Source organism: Anser cygnoides, chromosome 7, assembly GCF_040182565.1.
Source record: "Anser cygnoides isolate HZ-2024a breed goose chromosome 7, Taihu_goose_T2T_genome, whole genome shotgun sequence".
NCBI classification, from domain to species: domain Eukaryota; kingdom Metazoa; phylum Chordata; class Aves; order Anseriformes; family Anatidae; genus Anser; species Anser cygnoides.
Window position 1 is genome coordinate 18,778,592 of NC_089879.1, and position 19,957 is coordinate 18,798,548.

The window sequence follows — 19,957 nt, forward strand, 5'->3', positions numbered from 1 at the left end:
TATAAATATGTAATATTTTCAAAAGCTTGTACTTCTGCCTTTTCAGTTTTCAAGTATTCAATGCTGCAGTCAGTAGTTGTTAGTTTATTTGTGTTATATTTTTTCTTACCTCAACAAAAAGGAGATAAAGATCAAAATACAGATGTTAATTTAGGAATGAAGTTGAAATCATTAAATCTTATTAAGGCAAGCCATTTCAGCATGCAACAGCATAATCTTCAGTAACAAACAAACAAAAAAAGCTACACTACAAGGAACTACTGAAAATTTATTTCCTGTAAAGACACTGAAAGCCGCTATGCACCATGGTACTCCAAAATTGTCGTGCATTTGCATGCATGACATGTCATGCCAATGTAGATAATGTGACTTACTAACTACACAACTCAGCAGGGGAAAAATAAATAAAAGGCTAGAAAGCTAAATAGCAAAAACTTAGATTGTTCCATAAGCAGTTGTGGGGACTGTGTACACATTTTCCTGGATAAAATGTTCCATATTGGTATCTCAACCGCAGAAGTTAAAACTTATAATTATTCTCCTTCGTATTTCAGGCCATAAGTATCTGTAAGGGAGGTGAGCTCTAGTGTTTTTTTATGATGTTTTGCTTACCTCTCTTTCAAGTATTTATTCTCATTTTTTCATTCTTTTGCTGAACAGTTGAGTAGGTTGACTGTACAAAACTTTCTTGGTGTAAGAACTAATGCCCCACCAAACAAGAAAGGTTAGCAAGATGCTGAATGCATAGGATAGAAATGGTAATTAAAAATGGAGAAGAGTATTTTTAAATACTTAACTTAATGCTCTCTCAGCCTCTTCTCGGAGGGCTACACCACGTGGAGGACTGAGTCTACTACAGCTAATACATGTTATCCTTGGAAGTAAAGTGAGATGCTGCATGTACATGATTGAAATAGTCATTGTTAATTTTTCTCTAATTTCTGTGTGCTCATGGATACTGCTGTATGGAAAGGACAATTACAGGTGAGTTGTGTTCCTGGAAAGAGAGTCTGTTGCACAAGTTTTTTTGTTTGTTTTCAGGAAGAATAATCCTATGGGCTCCACTTTTGGCTGAACTTCAGATAAAATTTGAGATGTTCAAAAAAAAACAAAAAAACAAAAACATGGAGATAGCTGATGGCAACACTTTTGGTAGCTATTTGAAGACACTTTCACGTCTTGGTTTCCTATTCTTGGTAATTCCAACATAAAAAGCTAAGTAGGAAGTACTCTTGGTCATACTGATGTTAATCTGCAGTTGAAGCGGGATGGATGTGTGTGTGTTATTTACCTGTTAACTCTGATGGTGAATGAATACTGCCAGGATCAATAATTCCCCATTATTAGTATGTAAGGAAAAAAAAACAAAAAACTTTAGGAGGAAGAATGTTTGGCATTTGCTAAGATTGCACAGACATATAAGATCTGTTCAGTACACCATGATACCGTTGTATAACTGAAACCAAGAAAGGAAGCCTCATAACAGCATTGGTGAAGAAGTAGGGAATTTTCCAATGTATTTTAAAATACTACATACTGAGATCTTTTTATATGAGATCTTTTTATTGATTTTTTTTTTAAAGTCACACTTTCTCAGTGGAGGAAAAAAAAATGCCCAGGCAGGCATCCTACAAGTAGAAAAAGCAGTGTGAAAGTTACTGTTACAGGTTGTGTCCCTCAAGGAAAGCTGTCACAAGAAGCAGCATTTATGCAACTAATTTGACAAGTCTTTGAGAAAACAGCAACTTATGTTTTTCAAAATGGTAACACTTTGCTCCAACAGTTATCTAGCATGATGCAGTTTCTCATGTTGATTGTAGCTGTGCTTTCTCAGATGATACATAAAGATGGTGAAAAGATGAGATGTTAAGAGACCCTGTAGAAATTTTATCCAAACTTGGCTCACTCCCAATGTATTGTCCAAGAAATTACTTCAACCACCAGGAAAATCTAGGAAGGAATAAAATTTGGTAGCATAGTCACTGAGATAGTTTAAAATGTGGCGTAATCTGTTTGGTTTTGTAGGAGCAGGGAGATCTGGATTCTACTGCTATAAACTGCCGAGTGACTTTGGATGAGATACTTTACTGCCCGCTGCATTGGCTTCATCTGATTGATGCAGTCTTTAGGGGAAGGCAAGAAATCTTTCACATCCTTTGGAAATGGTTCAGGAAATGATTGCAGAATACAAAGAAGTCCTAGCTGGAATAACAAAGGTAATATGGCATCTTATTGTCTGGATCATGAATTCAGCAACTGTAGTTCACACAAAACTATCATACAAAACGCTGACAGTACAGTTTTTGGAGGGCTTGAGTAGGACACATGCCTTGGAGTCAGGATGTGCTGGCAAGTCTGCACTTGGGAGTTTTTCTCCCCCTTGGGAGAGGTATTTATATATTAGATACATGGCAAAACCTCTCTGCTACTTAGGTCCATTTATAATTTCCCTGTTCCAACATTCAAGCTAAATGCTGAATGCACATTTACTGACTCAGTGGCTCTCTCCATCTATCCATTCCTCAAGGGACTGCTATTCTAGGCTCTGAGGTGACGTCAGCGCTCCTACTTCACACGGTATCGCTGATGTGGTACAGTTCAGTTCCTTAGCTGACACTGAGAAGATGAAGTTTTCCTTAGTAATTCTAAACTTTGGTTGGTGGCCCTGGTTTTGCTCCTCTACTAAGATCGGAAGTAAAGGGGAGTCTAAACCCACCCACACAAAGGTCATTCCTCTTTTCCTTTCAAAATGCGTATAAGGCAGCTGCTATGAAGCAAGTAAAACAACTTGGTGTTCCTGCTCCCTGCCTGCAAAAGCCACAGGGAAGACTGCAGTGTATTATGCTGTGCTCAGGGCATGGAAAATTACCCTTTTTATCCAGAAAGAAGAGATTATTGTGAGTCACTCAACCAGGAACTACAGAACCTAGACAGAGAAGTGTCAGGCAGCTGCGCTGAGAAAGATACAACTTCCAAGCTGCTCTATCCACTGGTTATGAAAATTAAACAAATACTGGTAACTTACAGAAGAGAGGGAAGTATATTCAGAGCCGAGCTCTTTATTTCTGGATGTCTGGGTTGGACTTACATTTAAATCTAAATTTGCTAAGGCTCTGAAATATGCAATGAAGACTTCCAAGTAAACTTTGCTCTGCCCACCAGCAATACACAGGATAACCACACTGTTTCAGTATTGACGTCCCATACTAATTGTAATGTCATCACAGATGAAACAACAGGCCACATAATAAATCCCACTGCTCTTACCCATAAGCTATGCCTGTAAGTCAGACAATTTTGAACTCTGCAGACCCTCCAAGCTGTTTATCCAGTCGCTTGAGAGAGGGAGAAGGAAAAACAATGCCAATGCTGAAATCTTTAGAGAATCCACCTATAATTTTATGTTGTTAACTATCTATCATAGTTCCCTACAGATTCCCCACTTTTCCTGGGCTCCCAGAGCCACACTGCTCACAACATGTAAGTTGAGAGAACGTACTATTTTTATGATACAGTATAGGGAGGTTGAAGCCTTGCACTAATTGCAAACTAGTATGTAGTATCATCAGTGGAGCTATGACCAACTCTTCTATAAGGCTTACATAAGTGGTGAGTCATACAGTCTTACGAAAGAATAGGGAGCGAGGCTTTCATTATGTTGTTTGCCTAATCAGAAATGTGAAAATAAAAGAACACAGCACTCAGTGGGTTATCTTTGGCTAACAGTAGGCTGGAATTTCTGCAGTTGCACTACTATGATTGAGGCATTTCATTGTTTGTGGTCCCAGCTTATATTAAACAGAGAGGATTTTTTCATAAATCTTTGCCTCTAGGGCAGAGTTAAGGTTGTTTGGGAACCCTAGCTATGCGTTTCCAGGCATTAATGTCTAGAAGCAGCACCACGGGAGTAGAAATGGAGGTACATGCCTAGGGAGGATACTAGGAGTAAATGAAGAGGCCCAAGGGCAGGGTAGGGTTTGTGAGGATGAGCATGTAAAGAAGCAGTGGAGTGGAAGCTGAACTATTAGGATGACTGAAAAACCGTCTAGTGATGATTTCTTGCATCTTACTAGTGTTTTTTCCATGCTCTCAGGCAAGTAGTTGCAATAAATGGTATTTCAACCACCACTGCTGTTACCCATGAGCCGAGATACCTACAGACCATAGAAGACAACTGGAGGGTTCTGAGGATCAAAGTTGGCTGCAGCTTTTCGTGCAGTAACAGCGCTCTTTAAACTGGCCTGGTTAACCCATTGCAGCTTCTCATTTTCCTCTGTCAGCCCTCTGCACTTCATGTGGTGAACTGGACCAGCAACCTGGCAGAAAATAAATAAATAAATAAATAAAGCATAGCAACAATAACTATCCATTTTTTTTCCAAACATTTGGCTGCAGCAATCGCTGAAGACTGGAAGGAGTGACAGCAGGAAGGAGTCTGGAGCTGAAGAGCCACACCACTAACTGGCTCGGGAGCTTCAGAGCAGCAAAAGGTGAGTGTAGCAGAGCTGTTCGGATGATCCAGGTTGTACCTTTTTATTATTATTATTATTTTAAATGGGTAATTTGGGAGTGGGTGGGGAGCCTAATTAGCGCAGCTACAGCCTCTTTGACACCACCTCCTTCCCCCGTGGGCCCGTATTCTTGCTCAGTGCCAGCGCTCCCATCCCACGTAGCCTAAGCAGGGAAGGCCAGACCTCTCCACCTGCCCCATACCTTTCCTCTCCTTTCTGCCTGGAAGGGGAGCGATGGCCCAGGCGGCACAACCACCACCGGCAGCGCGGGGCGAGCCCTCAGCGAGGTAAAATCGCCCCGGGGCGGCCGCTGGGCGGGCTCGGGCTGCCCGTGCCGAGGGCGGGGGAGAGGCAGCGCCGCGGGCGGGCGGCCCTCCGCCGCTACCGCCCCCGCCGCCGTGCCCCGCGGAGCCGTTCGGGGCCTCGACGGCCCGGGCGAGGCGTGGGGCCCGTCCGCCGGCCATGGCGGGCCCTCGGCCGTGGCTGGGCCTGGCCTGGCTGCTGGGCATGGCGGCGGCGAGCGCCCTGCCCCTGGCCGCCGGCCCGCGGGACGAGGTGCTGGCCGCGGCGCTGCAGCGGCTGCGGGAGGTCTTCGACATCGAGGAGCTGCCCCCCGACGTGCTGCCCCGCAAGAAGCCGCCGCAGTTCATGGTGGATCTCTTCAACAAGGTGGCCGACGCCAACGGCATCACCCGCGCCCCCGGCCTGCTGGAGGGCGACGTGGTGCGCAGCTTCGAGGACCGGGACGGGCCGGGGGCGCCGGGGGGCGGCGGGGCCGTGGCCCGAGGGGCGCCTCGGGAAGGGTCTTGCGAGGTTCGGCTGCACCAGCAGCGCTTCTACTTCGACATCAGCGCCATCGAGAGGGGCGAGCAGATGCTGAAGGCCGAGTTCCGAGTTTTCAAGCTGAAGAGGAAGCGCGTGGCCAGGTCCGAGGGGCAGCACTTCTGCAAAGTAAGTGGGGAGGCGACCGGCCGGTTACGCGTTTACTTCGGTTTTGTCCTTAATAATACTGGGAGAAAACGAGAAAGGAATGGCGAGCGGAACCACTTACTACATAAACCTGCTTTATTTTTATTAGATTATTGTCCTCAGTGTGGAATAACACTTTCTCTTTGCCTCAAGCATGTGAAGAAGTAGCGGCAGGGGTTTGGCTTGGCACTGTTCTGGCCTTTTGTCCCTGTGGCAGTCAGCTATCCCTAAAGATGCCCTTGTCAGACCTATTTCAAGCCGCACCATGCTTTTCTGGGGTTAGATATTTTGAAATTCAGATGGAAATTCGACTGCTTGTCTCTTAAAATACTGCTACTACTAATAGCAGTATAGGATTCGTGGGAAGATAAGGTTTTATAGAGGGCTCTTATTAATGTATCTGTACCTTTGGCAAAGGGCAAACTCAGACTTCTTGCAAACCTGAGGGCAAAGGTGCAGAGTAAGGGAAGATTTTGACAGTATCAGATGTTCCAAAGAGAAAGACAAGGGTCAATCGGGTTCTTCTTCTATAGTGTCAAACATTCTGGTAATTGTTTTAAACAGTCCAGTGTCCTGCCTCTGTACACATCTCAAAGTAGGTGTACGGACTGATACTTGTTTTTTTGTTGAACCTACCTAACAACAACTTTTTGGTATGATGTGACAAAAAAAAAAAAGTGTATAATCTTGATCCTTCTTGTTTTGCTGGAAAAACAATTACTGTCACCTCTTACTGTAATATTGTATTGTTCTTTTCAAGGTGGAATTGTACGAACTCTTGGAGGGTGGAAGTAAGCCACAAAAAAAACATCTCATTGCATCGAGATTATTGTCTCTGTACACAGAAGGCTGGGAAGTATTCAACGTCACACAGACAGTAAGCAGCGATTTCTGTCTTCAGTTTTTAGTTCTAAATCTTCTGCTACAGCAGCAGTCAGCTCATAACTCCAGCATTGCCCTCAGTGCTGGGTTATGTGCTCAATTCAAATGGAAGGACAGCAGAAGTGGGAGAAGCTTTCTCTCTGTCTACTTCTGAAATACACATGGTGCTGCCTGGATTAAAGAAGTGTTTATTTGCTGCTAGCACCACAGACATGATGAGAATTGAGTAACCCAAACCTAGTCAATAGGAGAGACATCAGGCCAAGTATGTCAGTGTGATTAAAGCATGTTAGTCTGTAGGCTGTCAAAGGAGATGGCATTGATTGTGGGGTAAGAGTAGGTTTTAATTTCTCTCTTTTTATCCTTGTCAAATTATCGCAGAGCAGAAGTACAGTGTACTTTAACATTGTGTTTCTGGAATTTATAATGGTTGGAATACTTTTTGTTTTAACTTTGTCTGAAGAATTCAGTAATTGCTAGTTTGAAGATTTGTTTTGTAGATATCCATAAACTATATCAATATTTGAATGCTTTTCCATAGCAAAAACACAAATAAGGTTTAAAATAGCTTCTGAGGTTTAAATCTTGTATTCTGACCATGGTTTTAGTTGCCTAAGCTTTATAATCAGATAGAACAGCATGCTCGAATGATTGGTTTAAGTTGCATCGTAGTTCATAATAGCCTTGCTTGAGAGGGGCCTGGCCTTATCTATTGGGCTGTAGCTGTAACAATTAGATTAAGTAAATTTGCTTCAAATATGTTTTTCTTCTTTTTTTTTCTTCTTTTCTTTTCTTAAATTTTCTTCAAATGCCACGTTTGTGTTAAGATTTAAATGAGTTTTAATAGTATGAAAAGTCTGGAGAGTTCATATTATTCTGTTAATAAGATTACTAGGAAAAATAAGGTTCTGGCTAAAGTCAGAGGATTTATTTCAATGTTAATTTTAACTCCTAGACTCATCTATTCAGTAGTAAATTTCCCTAAAATTAATTATTTTCATATAAATGCATCTTTGGAGAATGTATATGGTATTTTTAAATGCTGAATTATTGGTTTAAATATTTAACTCAATTCAGCCTTTACTATACAGTTACCTCGCTTATATGATAATAAATGTTCTTACACTCCCATGGACTGTTCCCTTTTCTTAATACAAATGATCCTTAATCATAATGCAGTAGTAAGATTATTGAAACAATATTTTCTCATTTTGTTTTCATTACCAGGTTTCCAAGTGGGTCGGAAACAGCAACTCCAACCACGGCTTTTTGATAACTGCAACACATGCATTCAGCAATAAAATTGAGCACAACCTGGTTACATTTGCGAAGAGCCAAGGCAATTTGCAGGAGAGTAGAAATGCTCTCCTTGTCCTCTTCACCAACAGTAATAAACGAAGGTCTTCCAGCTTTGTACCCTCTTCCACAAGTAAGTTCACACAACAGCAGTTCTATTTTAGGATATGAGCTGTTATCTTCTGTTACCTTCTGTTGCCTCATGTATACCTCATCTCAGTATTTATGCTCAGGGTTGAGCCTGGTGGAAGTTCATCTTTATCACCGACCAGAGTTTGCTTTGATAGTTCTTGCTTGTAGTTCACCTGACATAACTTCTAAGTCACCTCTACTCAAAGAAGTTGTGTTTTCAGGAAATACTCAAAGCCTAGAGGGAGCCTGGTTTATTTTGTTTGTAGAGAGGTGGGAGTTCTCACTCTTTTATAATTATTATTTATTTTACCTTTGTGGTGAAGTTTGCATGAAAATTGTAGTTTTTTGGCTTAGGCTGAAAAAACTCAGTGACCTGGAAAACTGTGAAAATGCTGGTAAAGCAACTGTTAGTACAGTTATTAAGTGCAGTTTTCAAGAGTAGAAGAGGTTGTTAGGTAAGCAATTTAAACCTTTCTGTCCTTGGCTTGGTTTTTAAGGACCTGTTTAACTTCATTGACTAATTAGCATTGTGACTAAAGGCTTTTTTCCATCAAAGACAACGCCCTCTTCCATTAAATTACAAAACACTAGTTTTACCTCTCCCACTGGTCTTCTAGTAAAACCAGCTAAGGCTGTGTTTTAGAGTCTGAGATAAATGTGAGGAGCAAAAGCTGGAAGGAGGAGGAAAATAATGATTGTTTTGGGTTTGGAGGGTCTGTTTGGTAAATCATTGCATTTGCACATTAGAAAGAAACTAGGTAGGACTTGTGTCAATATGAAGAACTAGATGGTGAAACGGATACCAAAAAGAAGTAGGCTGGACTGTTCATTTTTGTTCTCAACAGGAAACTATTGTAGTGGAATCCTAAATCCCAATTTAATCAATGTCAACCTCTGTTGTATGTGATACTATGCCAGAATCAAAAAACCGATTACTCTTTCTCAATGAGAAAACTCTGTAAACCTACCTGTTGCTTGTGATCAGTGCATCTACAAAGATTTGTTCTAGCAGCCTATATGTCAGTGGTTTTCAGCCTGTGTTTATGGATGTTGAGGTCTCCATGAATATTTATCAAGGGTTCTCAGAAGATACCTTAAGAAAGCAAACCAATTGTCATGGAGCTACATTCTCTAGCAGAGTTCTCTAAGCCTAGTTTTATTTTTTCAGATCTGAAAATTGAAGGAAAAAAAAAATTTTCAAAAATACTCCCTTACAGGAAAGCACCATTTTGCAAGTGTATGGGTAGTTACTGGGAGAACACCAGAGAGAGAAAACACCTGTGATCTCCGCCCTTTGTTAGCACTTCTCAGCACGTGTGATGTAGGAGTAGCCATACAAAGGCCATTAATTACATTCTGACCACAGATAGCCCTGAAAGGGGCCTGTGAAGTTTAGAGAATATAAACTTAAGTATATCAGTAAGCTTTTATGTTTCTGTTGAATTTAGACCTTTTAGGCCACAAAAGGAACAGAGATTCAGCAGTTTCTGAAATGTGTCTGAAATGGCAATTGAATACACACCTCTTCCAGTACTTTCACAATTTGTCATTTTAAAATCTGCTCTGAAGGCTTTGATGTAAATTTCTGAAATAGGTTTTCTTGCAGAATGCTGTACTTAAAGAATAAATGAACTTACTGTGAAAAAGATTAACACACAACTTCCTTTCTGAACCAGAGCTGAGCCCTGCCAAAAATGACGCTTTGTTAGGTGTGCCTCATGAACCTCAGATCATTGAAAACAACAATGCAAGCAGGAGGAGGGGACCTCGGGCTGCAGCAGCATCTTCTACCAAAAGCCAGGTTACAGCATGTCATCGGAGGGAACTCTACGTTGACTTCCATGCTATTGGTTGGTCAGGGTGGATTATTTACCCAAGTGGATACAATGCATTTTACTGCAGAGGATCTTGTCTTTTCCCCTTGGGGGAAAGTCAAAATGCAACAAACCATGCCACTGTTCAGTCCATAGTCCATACGCTTAAATTGTCTCAAGATGTCAGCACACCCTGCTGTGTTCCGGATGAACTGAAATCCCTCAATCTCCTCTACTTTGATGACAAAGAGAATGTGGTCCTTAAGAATTACAAAGACATGGTGGCAACAAGCTGTGGTTGTCATTAACAGAACATTTTTTGGTACATATTTGGCATGCACTTGGATTCAGTTTCCCATTTGCCACTGAAGATACCAAGGTAAATGGCATTTCAGATTATGGCTCGGGAGAGCCGGAAGCTCACCAGTGCTTCAAACCCTTCTCTCTCCGTGGCAGTGCAGAAAGGAGTTTAACACTGGCTTTCCAAGAGCTATCGGCTTCTAGTGAGTATGCTGACCTGCATGGAAAGCTCTGTGCCTGTAAACCAGAGGAAACCATTAGAAACAATTTGTTATGTGAAAGAGTCCGAACACATTAAGATCCTGTTCTGTATGTGGAGACTCGGAATATCCTAAGTAATAGGTATGTCATCCTGCCTCAATCCACTGTGGAGGTGCAAGTCTCTTAGTAACATAACCTTATTTAGCTTTGGCTGTTCATGATCCAGTGGGGATGTATGTTCCTACACAGAGCTTTGAGGATAAGTGTTTGCCCAGAGCTAACCTCAGAGGCCTCTTCTGAGTAATGCATAAACTACAGATGGTAATGCACTTCTTCCCCCTTTTCCATCTGCAGTTCTGCCAAATGCAGGGACCTCCTTGTAAGTCCTTCTGGGACTTGCTAGTGCTAGGCAATCCAAGGGAAACAGGTCAGTATATATCTGGGCATCAGCAAACTTGGCTTCTGACTCAGTGCTGCAGCTCTGTATGATGGAGGGTCAGTCAGTCCCATTCTGAGTCAAAATTCTTCCACCATGGTTTGCTGTGGCTGTTACGCTCTCTGGCGGCAGAGGTTTCCCTTGAGTGTGCATTGTACAGTGAGTGGCTGTACAATGGGATCCTAAGCTTGGGCTGGAACTTCCCTAGTTCAGTTGGATGGAAAAAAAAAAGATCAAACCTCGGAGGTCTGAGAACATGCTGGATGCTGCCCTGGTCCTGCGCCAAAGGCAAGTTTGATGGAAAGTACTCAACCGATTCCCTTTCATTCTTCCTTAAAGCATAGGACACAGGCTTAGAAGGGGTTCCCTGAGGTCTTCAAGTCTTGCTACTACTTAATGCAGGCAAACAGCCTGCAGTTCTTCAGTCAACTCACTGAGTTGTAACTTAAGCCTGTTCAGGTTTCTTGTCTCTATTAATCCTTGAAGGAGGCCAACATCTCGCAGAACTTAGATAGAAACTTCATGGAGAATATTTTTATTCCGATGTGATACATGTTAAAAAAAAATAATAACAGAAAAAATATTTATGTAAATGTTTTTTCTTTGTGTAAATACTGATGACTGTAATTAAGAAAATTATTTAAAAACAATACTTGGAGTATATTAACTTAATCTGTAATACAAAACATTAATTTTCAAATAAAATTATGCAGTGTAACATTGCATTTGTGTGTGTGTGTCTGTACTGTATTTGAACCACCTTCCCAAAGGTGGACCCAAAGGTCCATGAATCAAATGCTTTGCCAGAAGAGAGGACATTCTCAGTGGCCTTGATGGGCACTGAATCAAGACCTCTGACTCCGTGTCAGGAGTAGAACAAATAAACAGAAGCGTTTCCCTTCAGGCAGGATCCAGTAGTTATTTCTGATGTGAAATTGGCATTGAAGCTTCTTGTAACTCTCACTGTAGTTAGGTGCAGATACTAAAGCTCTTCAGGGTTCTTCATACATGGTGTTTGTAACAAAACCTGCCTGAAGTAGGTCTTGACCTTCATACCTGAGATGCTTTCAGTTTTCTTGGTCTGTAAGGCCTTATTTGTGGGTATGTTGTGATATCTTGTGATGCCTTTATTAACATTTCAGTAAATTAGAAAGCTAAGATGAAATAAATGCTGTTATTCACATTATAATATATGGATGGGAAGACTGTACCCCCTATGTGTAGACCAGGGACGTACTTACCAGAACTACAGCCTGGAATGGGTGGGGTAGAGGGCCCTGAGCAAGACAAGAATTTAGTCAGGATGGCATGCATGAGTCAGTGTGGAGAGAAGGGTTTTCTCCTGCCTAGTTACTTCTGTTAATAAAACATTGCAGAGGTTGTTTTAAGTGGCCAGCGGGGCTTAGATACTGATGTCAGAACAGCTCTGAGAGTGACCAAGAACAGAACTGCCGCTCTGAGAGCAGCAGTAAAGGCGAAAGTGCTCAGTCCAGACTAGAACAGGCAGTGGAGCGTTCAGGAAGCTCATTTCTGTTGGGGACAAAAGGCTCGATTCCCCCAAGCTAAGGGAAATAAGCTGTGATGATGGGGTTCCTGTGTTTCCCTCCAGCAGACTGCGGGATGAACTGTGGGCGTATGAGCTATACAGTGCAGGCACAGGGAATCCAGTAGAAATGAAGGTTTCAAATGGACTGTGCGTACCCAGCATGACAGGACAAATGTGTTTATGCTTTCTGCAGAGCAACTTTTCGTTGCCACTGCCATGCTGACCACATCGCTGCATGTTCAGAATTCCTAGAGAAAAAGCCAAATCTTCCTAGGTAAGATTTGTGGTTGGTTGTTTCTTTCTTTTTTTTTTTTAAAAAAAAAAAAAAGTTTATAGTAAGCCTAGTAAGGTGGAATAAAAGTCTGATAGCAGGCTGGTGCTGCCTGCTGCATTAGCCGCTTTCAGTTATTGGATTCAGTGCCACTGGCAAAGGCACCTTGGAAAGAGAAAAGGGTCATAATCTGGCTTTACTGGTTTATTTCCCAGGTTGCTCTTTTGCATTACTTCCATTTCACCACAAAGTATCTGTGGCATTTTAAGTCTGTAGGAACCACACCTTGGGAGTGGGAAAACACACCTATAGTGAGAGTCCAGACAAGGGTGTTTCTGAATGGTGACTTCAGCTGTTGTTATCTATGCTTGTTTTAGTAGGGACCCTAGGAACTGAAGCCAGCAGTTTTCACTGCCAAGTAACACTGGCAGAAGGACTGTATGTGGAACAAACTGGCTGGGGCAGCTTCGGCATACAACACGCTCCAGTCTTCTGTCCATAACCTGACAAGTGTTTATAGAACCATAAGCTGCATAGCAGCTGCATCATAGCAGCAAGCTTTCATTGCTCAGTTCAGAGAATTATCCTTTTTTTTTTTTTCCAGGATATCCTAATGAGTTTCCTTGTGTTTCAGATGCTAGGAAAAAAGGACAAATTTTCCATTGAAATGGAGGTAAAATTGATAAATAAATGATGGCCACACTGAATATTAGTTAACACAGTGCTGCACCACAATAGGTTAAATATGCACAGTCAAGCTAGGAGCGCTCAGTAGTTTTGCACACATTAAATTATTATTTTTTTCTGCGCCACTCAACATAGTCTCATTATGCCCCATTAAACCCTGATAATTAAAACAAAATATATTGGAATTGTTTATCCTGGACTTTGTAAGGAAATGAGGTTCATAATAATGCCAGGGGAAAAAATTTACACTGCACCGAAACTTGTAATTAGAATAACAATTAAGCATAAGTATTCTGCTGCTTTTTTTTTAAAAACATATATATATTTTTTTTTTTTTTATTTAAGGGTGCATTTTCTTGCTATTAGTCAACAGAAATAAATAAGAATTCTGGAAAAGAAATGCAACAAGCAGAACATGGCATGTTTAGGTGGCATGCCAAAAAGCAACAGCTTCAAAGGGAATGTAGCTAGTCTTCAGAATGGACTGTCTGGAGCAGGACTGGTGGCACAGATTGTGTTGTTACTTCACATTACATCGCAGCAGCACCAAGAGAGAGCAAGATTGGGAGCAAAATTCTCTGGTAAACACTGTACCGGTACTGATGAGGAGCATATCTGCCCCTGACAAGCTCACCTTGTAAAGAGCTGAAACAAAATGGAATGACTGCAGGTTTTATATGCAGGGTGCTATACCTCACTCGCCCAAATTCAGAGGTATGCAGAGGAGAGCCCTGCACTGAAAGAGTGAGAGCCTGGCAGCATCGCCACTGCCGCCAACTCCAGGCCTCACCAAAGGCACAGTGACAGCACACGTAGGGCTGTCTGCACTGGTTCAGCTGGTGGCTGGAAGCAGTCCCCACTTTGCCATTCTTCGTGGTGCATCTGTATGGCATCCAGCTCTGCAGCTTGAGGTTTGCTGGCTTGGGTCTCTGACAGACCATGGGGCTCTGCATCCTCTCAGTTGCACGGCATCAGTGTGATTCTCCTCTGGTAAATAACACAACTTGTGTTTTACTTCCACAGGCACGTGGAAAGCAGGATTTCAGAGGCAGAAATAGATTATGAGATCCATTCCTGAGACGATGCCTAGGAAGTAAATGCAACCACATGCTAAAGCTGCAGGGTTGGGCTTGATGCCATGGCACAGAGTTCCAGATTTGGAACTGAAGAGGTCCGGGTGAGTGAGGTGCACACAGTCATGCTCATTATTGTGTGGCATGGGGAGGGCACCAAACCTGGCCCAGTCACCTCTGTGGTGGGATGTTAAGCAGGATCTGGGTATGTTCTAGGGGAGAGCTAATGGTAAAGAGCACAAATCCATAAGAGATCAGATTTCCACAGTTCTCTGTAGAACAAGTGGTTCCACAAGTGGGATTTTCTACAAGTGGGATTTCTGTGGTGCTCCTGTCATGAGGAATAGAGGAAGGTGCTTCTTGGCACTGAAGCAAGAGAGGGGTATGCTGTGCTGGGGGTGTCCTGTGGATGATGAGGCAGAAGGGATTGGCCTGGAGGAACTGGTCAGGAATGGTTTCCTTTGTGAGGGCAAGATAACTGAAATGTGCCTGGCCTGAGGAAACCGGAGCACAGCAGTTCTGCATGCAGCTGCTAGGCCTCTGCTCTGCGGGCCTTTAACATGATATGAGGCACCCGGTTAGGAGTGAGCTGAGTTGTCTCTGCTTCGCTTGGGGTGTTTACTATGGGCCCGTTCTCCTTGTAGGAAAAGTGGCATTTCTGTGTTTACTTAAAAGATCTCCAGAAGTAGTACGTGGTTCATAGTCCTGGAGCTTGTCTCCTGAAAGCAGAGGAGCAGAGCTGGGTGCCTGGGCGTTTCCACAGGTACTGAACACTCCAGATCATCTCCAGTCCAGCTCCTTTAAGATCCCATGTGCACCATTTACAAATACATACATGCAAATACTTCACATGTGGGTTCGTTTTTATACACACCCGTGGGTATATTACATTCCTGTTTGCACAGAGGCAGCCTTCCTCCTGGTTCATGGACCAGGATGGTGTTACTTATCTGAGGTGGGGTGCTCAGGGCTGATTCGAGAACATTGCCACTTCCAAGGGAAGCATTTCAATGGCTTTGAAGAAAACTATGTCACACCTAGGTCATTTCTCCCCTTCTGGTGTTGAGTGTAGCTCACCTTCAAGGAGAGTAGTTAGCAGGTGTGAAATGACCTGTTGTGAATGAGACTATTGTGCCTTAAAGCAGCTAATTGAACGTTTTCTTTCTTCTTACTGGCTTTATTGCTAGAAGCCATTCAGAGAACAAGAAGGACTGCTAACTTCTTGTTGTCACAAGGATGCGTGCAGTTATAGATTCATGCAGATATTAACTGCCCTAATTCAGAGCTAGATCACAGCCTGCTTTAGTTGTGGAAAACAAAAGCTTTGCTTCTAAGTGGGAAAATGACCTGTTTCTGAGAAGTGATTGACCTTTAACTGACACCAGTGATGCTGTAAATCCAGGCCTCATGACACAAAGCAGTGTTATGGCATAAGTCCCAGTATACTGGTTCGGATCCGCTCACAGAAATCGTGCTTGGTTAACTTTGAACTATCAGGTTAGACAGAATCATCAGGCAGTGTAAAACCAGTGTCTATAGCTGCAAGTCAGTATAGGTTCTGTTCCGTGTCTTCCAGGTCGCTTGAAAGGAGTCATTTGTTCCCTCTCAGGTGCAAGACTTTGCATTTCTTGAACTGAGCGTGGTGCTTGTTGCTTCCCATCCTGAGTAACTTTACATTTCCTAGATGTGGTATTTAGTTTTAGCACTGGGTTTTGACAGAGTTTCTCCGCTTATTTTCTTACAAAGATTTTGTCTTGTTAAAAACAAACAAACAAAAAATAAACAAACCTCACTTTTCTTTTAAGATTATGGCAATGCAAAACCATTTCTAAATTCTCAAGACTCTATAGAAATCCACTGTTCCTGAGTGAACCTATTTACGTTTATGTATTACCCTGGGAATTTCACACAGGTCGGCTTGGTAATTGCCTAGCTTGTGAAATGAAAGTAGTTGACTTATTTTATTTTCAGTTGGTACTGTACAATTATGCAAAATTTTGCTTTCTGTTTTTCTGGTGGAAAATGGGTCAGCAAATAACTAATACATCCATATCACTTCTGAGATGTCTTGAGGTCTCCTAGGATTATTTCTCCCAGAATATAATAATCTCCTGCTTCCAAATATCATTTATAGTTATTATTGTAGTAAGTCTTTCTGACTCACAAGGGTACATTTTGTGAGGTGCTGCATATTCAGCCCTTGTTTTACACTTGTAGAGTCGAACCCAAGACTGATTTCCGGTTGGTACAACCCTGGCAACGAGCTGTCCCCAAGTGATGTTTTCAAACAGGCCTTAGAGCCTTGGGAGCTCAAAATTGCTGTGCAGGTGGATGGGAGTCAGAGGTTGCACACCGTGTCCATTTCCAGCTGCCCACCAGCTCCCTCCTCTGGAGGATGCTGCAACCACTGATGTTCTGCACATGAGGCAGGTCCACAGCCACCAAGTTTCCATCTGGTTCCTCCTACTGGTTTACAGACGTGTACAGAAGCAGCTCAGAAGCTGTTCAAAGACAGCAGTCTTTGGTGAGTGGACAGGACAGAGCACGGCATGGGGTCACACCTGAGGGCACCACTGGCTTTGTGACTCCACACCTTCCAGCCTCACTGCTTTCCTCCTGGGCGCAGGTACCTGAGGCTGTTCAGGGTCAAGCAGTCAAATCAGCTGTCATAATTTTTGCTTCACAAAAAGCTAAAAGAAGCACTTTACACATTGAAATGTTCCAGAGTTCCATAATAATTTATTTTATTTCAACAACGTTATTTTTACATTTGTAATTTGAAGTGATTTTAGCATTTTCTTCATTGCAAGTGCCTTTTGGACATTTGCAAAAGTTTTATGAATTTTGGAACAAAATGTCAAAAGGGCTTTTTTTTTCTTTTTTTTTTCTTTTTTTTTTCTGTGAACAGTTTCAGTGTTCAGAGATCAACATTAAATCTTCAAAAAGAAAATAAAAATATTTTGAGCAGGTTTCTACTAATTTTGGGCTGCAAAAGAGATGCATTCTGACATTTGTGATTGCAAATCAAATGCACCTATAAAATGTGAATGTAAAGTTTGAAAATATAAATGTAATTTGCTCAGGACAGGCCAAGAAAATAAACCTAAATTTAAATAAATAAATAAATGATGGTTTGAACATTGCAAATCCTAAATAAACTCCAGAGAATGTCAGGCAGTGTAAATAAACTGATTAACAGCAAGACTATGGGCATTCCACTTCTCCTCTTGTTTCTCAGATGACAGCCCCTGCATATATCACTTCCTTCTTGAGCAAGGCCAGCCGTAGGTACAAGAAGTCCATCAGCTGCCCAGAGCTTTGTGCTCCTCAGGGTTACCCAGCCTTGCCTTTTTCACCACACACTGTCTTGAGATCAGCACATCTTTGTAACTTCTGTGCGCTATTTATCTATACATAAGACCACAAATTAGTTTATACCTCTTTCATTGATAGGTAGTGACCTTGCAAGTACCATGATGTATGATAACTTGTTCCTGTTTAAAGCTCTGCCTGAAGCCTTTCAGACTTATTTCTTATGTAGACCAAGTGCTACAAAGTGCCTAAAACTGTGAAAGGACCTGGATTTTAGGGTAAGAAACTGAGACAGAGGGCACAGAAGGGGTGGAGGGAGGGCTTTGTGGTCCTGATTTAAGAAAATATGTTGGGAAAGATAAGATTCATTAAACTAGAGCTGAAAGATGGCGTGGATGGTCTCTCAAGCTGAATTTTTTTTAGAATGCTGTAGGACCCTGCCTCTAAATTTTGCATGGCACTGCATTGCCTAATTCATAAGCTCAAAGAACAAATTATGATTTCCTCCTTTCCTTCATTCATGTAATATTCAGCTTGTTTAAATGGTTCCATCTCATTCTCTGAGTCAACAAATCTCTGGATATCAGTGAATACCATTATCAGTGTTTCAGCAACGCCTTTCCTTAGAAATGTCTAGTGCAGAGCATCCAGATCATTGGAAATAACTCCAGAGGGATTTGGATGGAGAAAGGCCTAGTCCTAGTTTCCCATGAAATCAACTACTAAATATTAGAGCAGGAATGAACTTGGCTTGAACTTGAGAATGGTTAGAAGGGTAGGGCTGAAGGACTGAGGAGGTGTTACATATAAACTGTCACCCATCCATCATGAGAAGAAGAAAAAGGGGGAGAGGAATTTCATCGAATAAGCACAAGGGTTTACCTTCTTGATATTGAAATGAAGAGTTGGCTTTATCCCACTTGTCAAGGAACAAGGTCATGACAGCAGCAAAATACCTAAGTATCATAAACACAGTGCTGGGCCATCTCCATACTAACCTAAAGATCTAAGGCAAGGTTATTCTGCCAGAAGTCCAATTATCCTGTCCTGTTCACATAAGGAGTCATGGAGAAGTAAAGAGACCATGTCTCTGGAAAGATGTTTTCAGGGTGTTTGTAAATCACGGATAGTTTCTTGACAATAGTCAGCATCTTTGAAAAGCAGGTATTTGTTTTATGGGCTTTACATGGATCAGGATATACTTAAGAATATTATATTCCTGTTCCTAAAAGTACTTCTTTTAAACAAAGCAGGAATAAACAATAGTATGAGTGATGTATATATAGGTCAAAGGCCAGTTCTTTCCAAACATCTGGAAAATTACAGATAAATTGTCAAGTTCATGGTAAAATAAGGACATGTGTCTTTCAATTTTTAACTCTGACCTTCATAGCTTTCAATCTTCTATTAGTTCTGTGTACCTTTTGGGATAGGAAATCACTTTTCTGCCTTTGACCAGGGTAAATAGTATCAATAATCATGTCATCCGTATTTGTGTAAAATCTGTTGAATTTTAAAAAACAATGGATTCTAGCAAGCCAGAGCAGCAGCTTCTAGGGAAAAACAAAAAACAAAACAAAACAAAAATTTTTTTTCTAAAGCCAAGGTCAAATGAATAAGATACTGACTTATACACTCTGAGTCCACTGCTCTCTTCTGCAGTATTTGTCCATTATGGACACCTTGAGGAAAGTGTCAGTCTTTCTGTACCTCATTTTCCTACCTTCAAGTATTGCTACTACATTTTTTCACTCTTATAGCTGTTCCCTTGGAAGTCTTTTCTCACAAATCTTGATTAGAAGACTCATTTTAGTGGGAAAGAGCACATCTGGGAAGAAGCATCTTCATATGATGTTTCCAAAAAACAAACAAACAAAAAAAAAAAGAAAAACAGACAGTCCCCCTGAAAACCGGTGTTGTTTTGCCTCAACAAATCCTGGCATAGTTCCAGCCTCACTGAGTCACTTCAAACGGTAACAAGCACAGGGACCAGGCACAGGTTGGGTGAAGGCACAGCCCCACGTAGAGAACTGCTGCTATTGAATGGGCCTCCTGGCAGACGAATCATCTGTGCCTCTAGAGATGCCTCAGAGTATTTTCTTGTTCTCTGTGGAGTGTGAAGGCAAAGCATGGGTTATGGGCTGCCTTCTGCATGTTTTTACGGTGCTGGCCATGGGGTATAGTTCTGGGCAGTACTGAAAGACAGTGCACAGTTCTCTCAGATACAGTAATGGCATGGAGGAGGGAGGGTTGGGAGAAGGTGTGATAATGTTGGTGTGACCAGCATTGAATGAGTATAATACTTGTGGAGACATAAACCAGGGAGGTCATGGAATCAGGCCTGGCACACTGAATGACTTCTTGGTGATATGGAATTTCAGCTAATATCCTTCCCTCCCATCCGCTTCTTCTGCCATGTTCTGAAATTTCTATCTAAGTCCATTGATTGCTCAACCCTGTCCCACACCTTGATTAGAGACTTTCCTCTTCTGTGTTGCGTGTTCCCATACCTAAGGATCATGTAGTT

General features: G+C 42.0%; 1 protein-coding gene and 1 long non-coding RNA gene across 3 annotated transcripts in view; one reads left to right on the forward strand and one right to left on the reverse strand.

Moving 5' to 3' along the window:
* Window positions 1-1,581: 1,581 nt before the first annotated feature.
* LOC136791223 (uncharacterized) lies at window positions 1,582-4,850 on the reverse strand. 2 transcript variants are annotated; one of them, XR_010832728.1, is made up of 3 exons: window positions 4,714-4,850; window positions 4,159-4,316; window positions 1,582-1,950 (listed from the first exon to the last, which is right to left on the reverse strand). It is a non-coding gene; the product is annotated as an uncharacterized lncRNA (long non-coding RNA). The 2 variants fall into 2 exon arrangements; XR_010832727.1 differs by lacking the exon at window positions 1,582-1,950 and adding an exon at window positions 2,062-2,202.
* The window catches only part of DRGX (dorsal root ganglia homeobox), a 36,375-nt gene continuing 20,918 nt past the window's right edge, over window positions 4,501-19,957 (forward strand). The window contains exons 1-3 of the mRNA XM_048069194.2: window positions 4,501-5,462; window positions 6,241-6,357; window positions 7,590-7,791. Of these exons, the coding sequence (XP_047925151.2) occupies window positions 4,974-5,462; window positions 6,241-6,357; window positions 7,590-7,791 (808 nt within the window). The 5' untranslated portion in view covers window positions 4,501-4,973. The remainder of the gene's footprint in view (window positions 5,463-6,240; window positions 6,358-7,589; window positions 7,792-19,957) is intronic.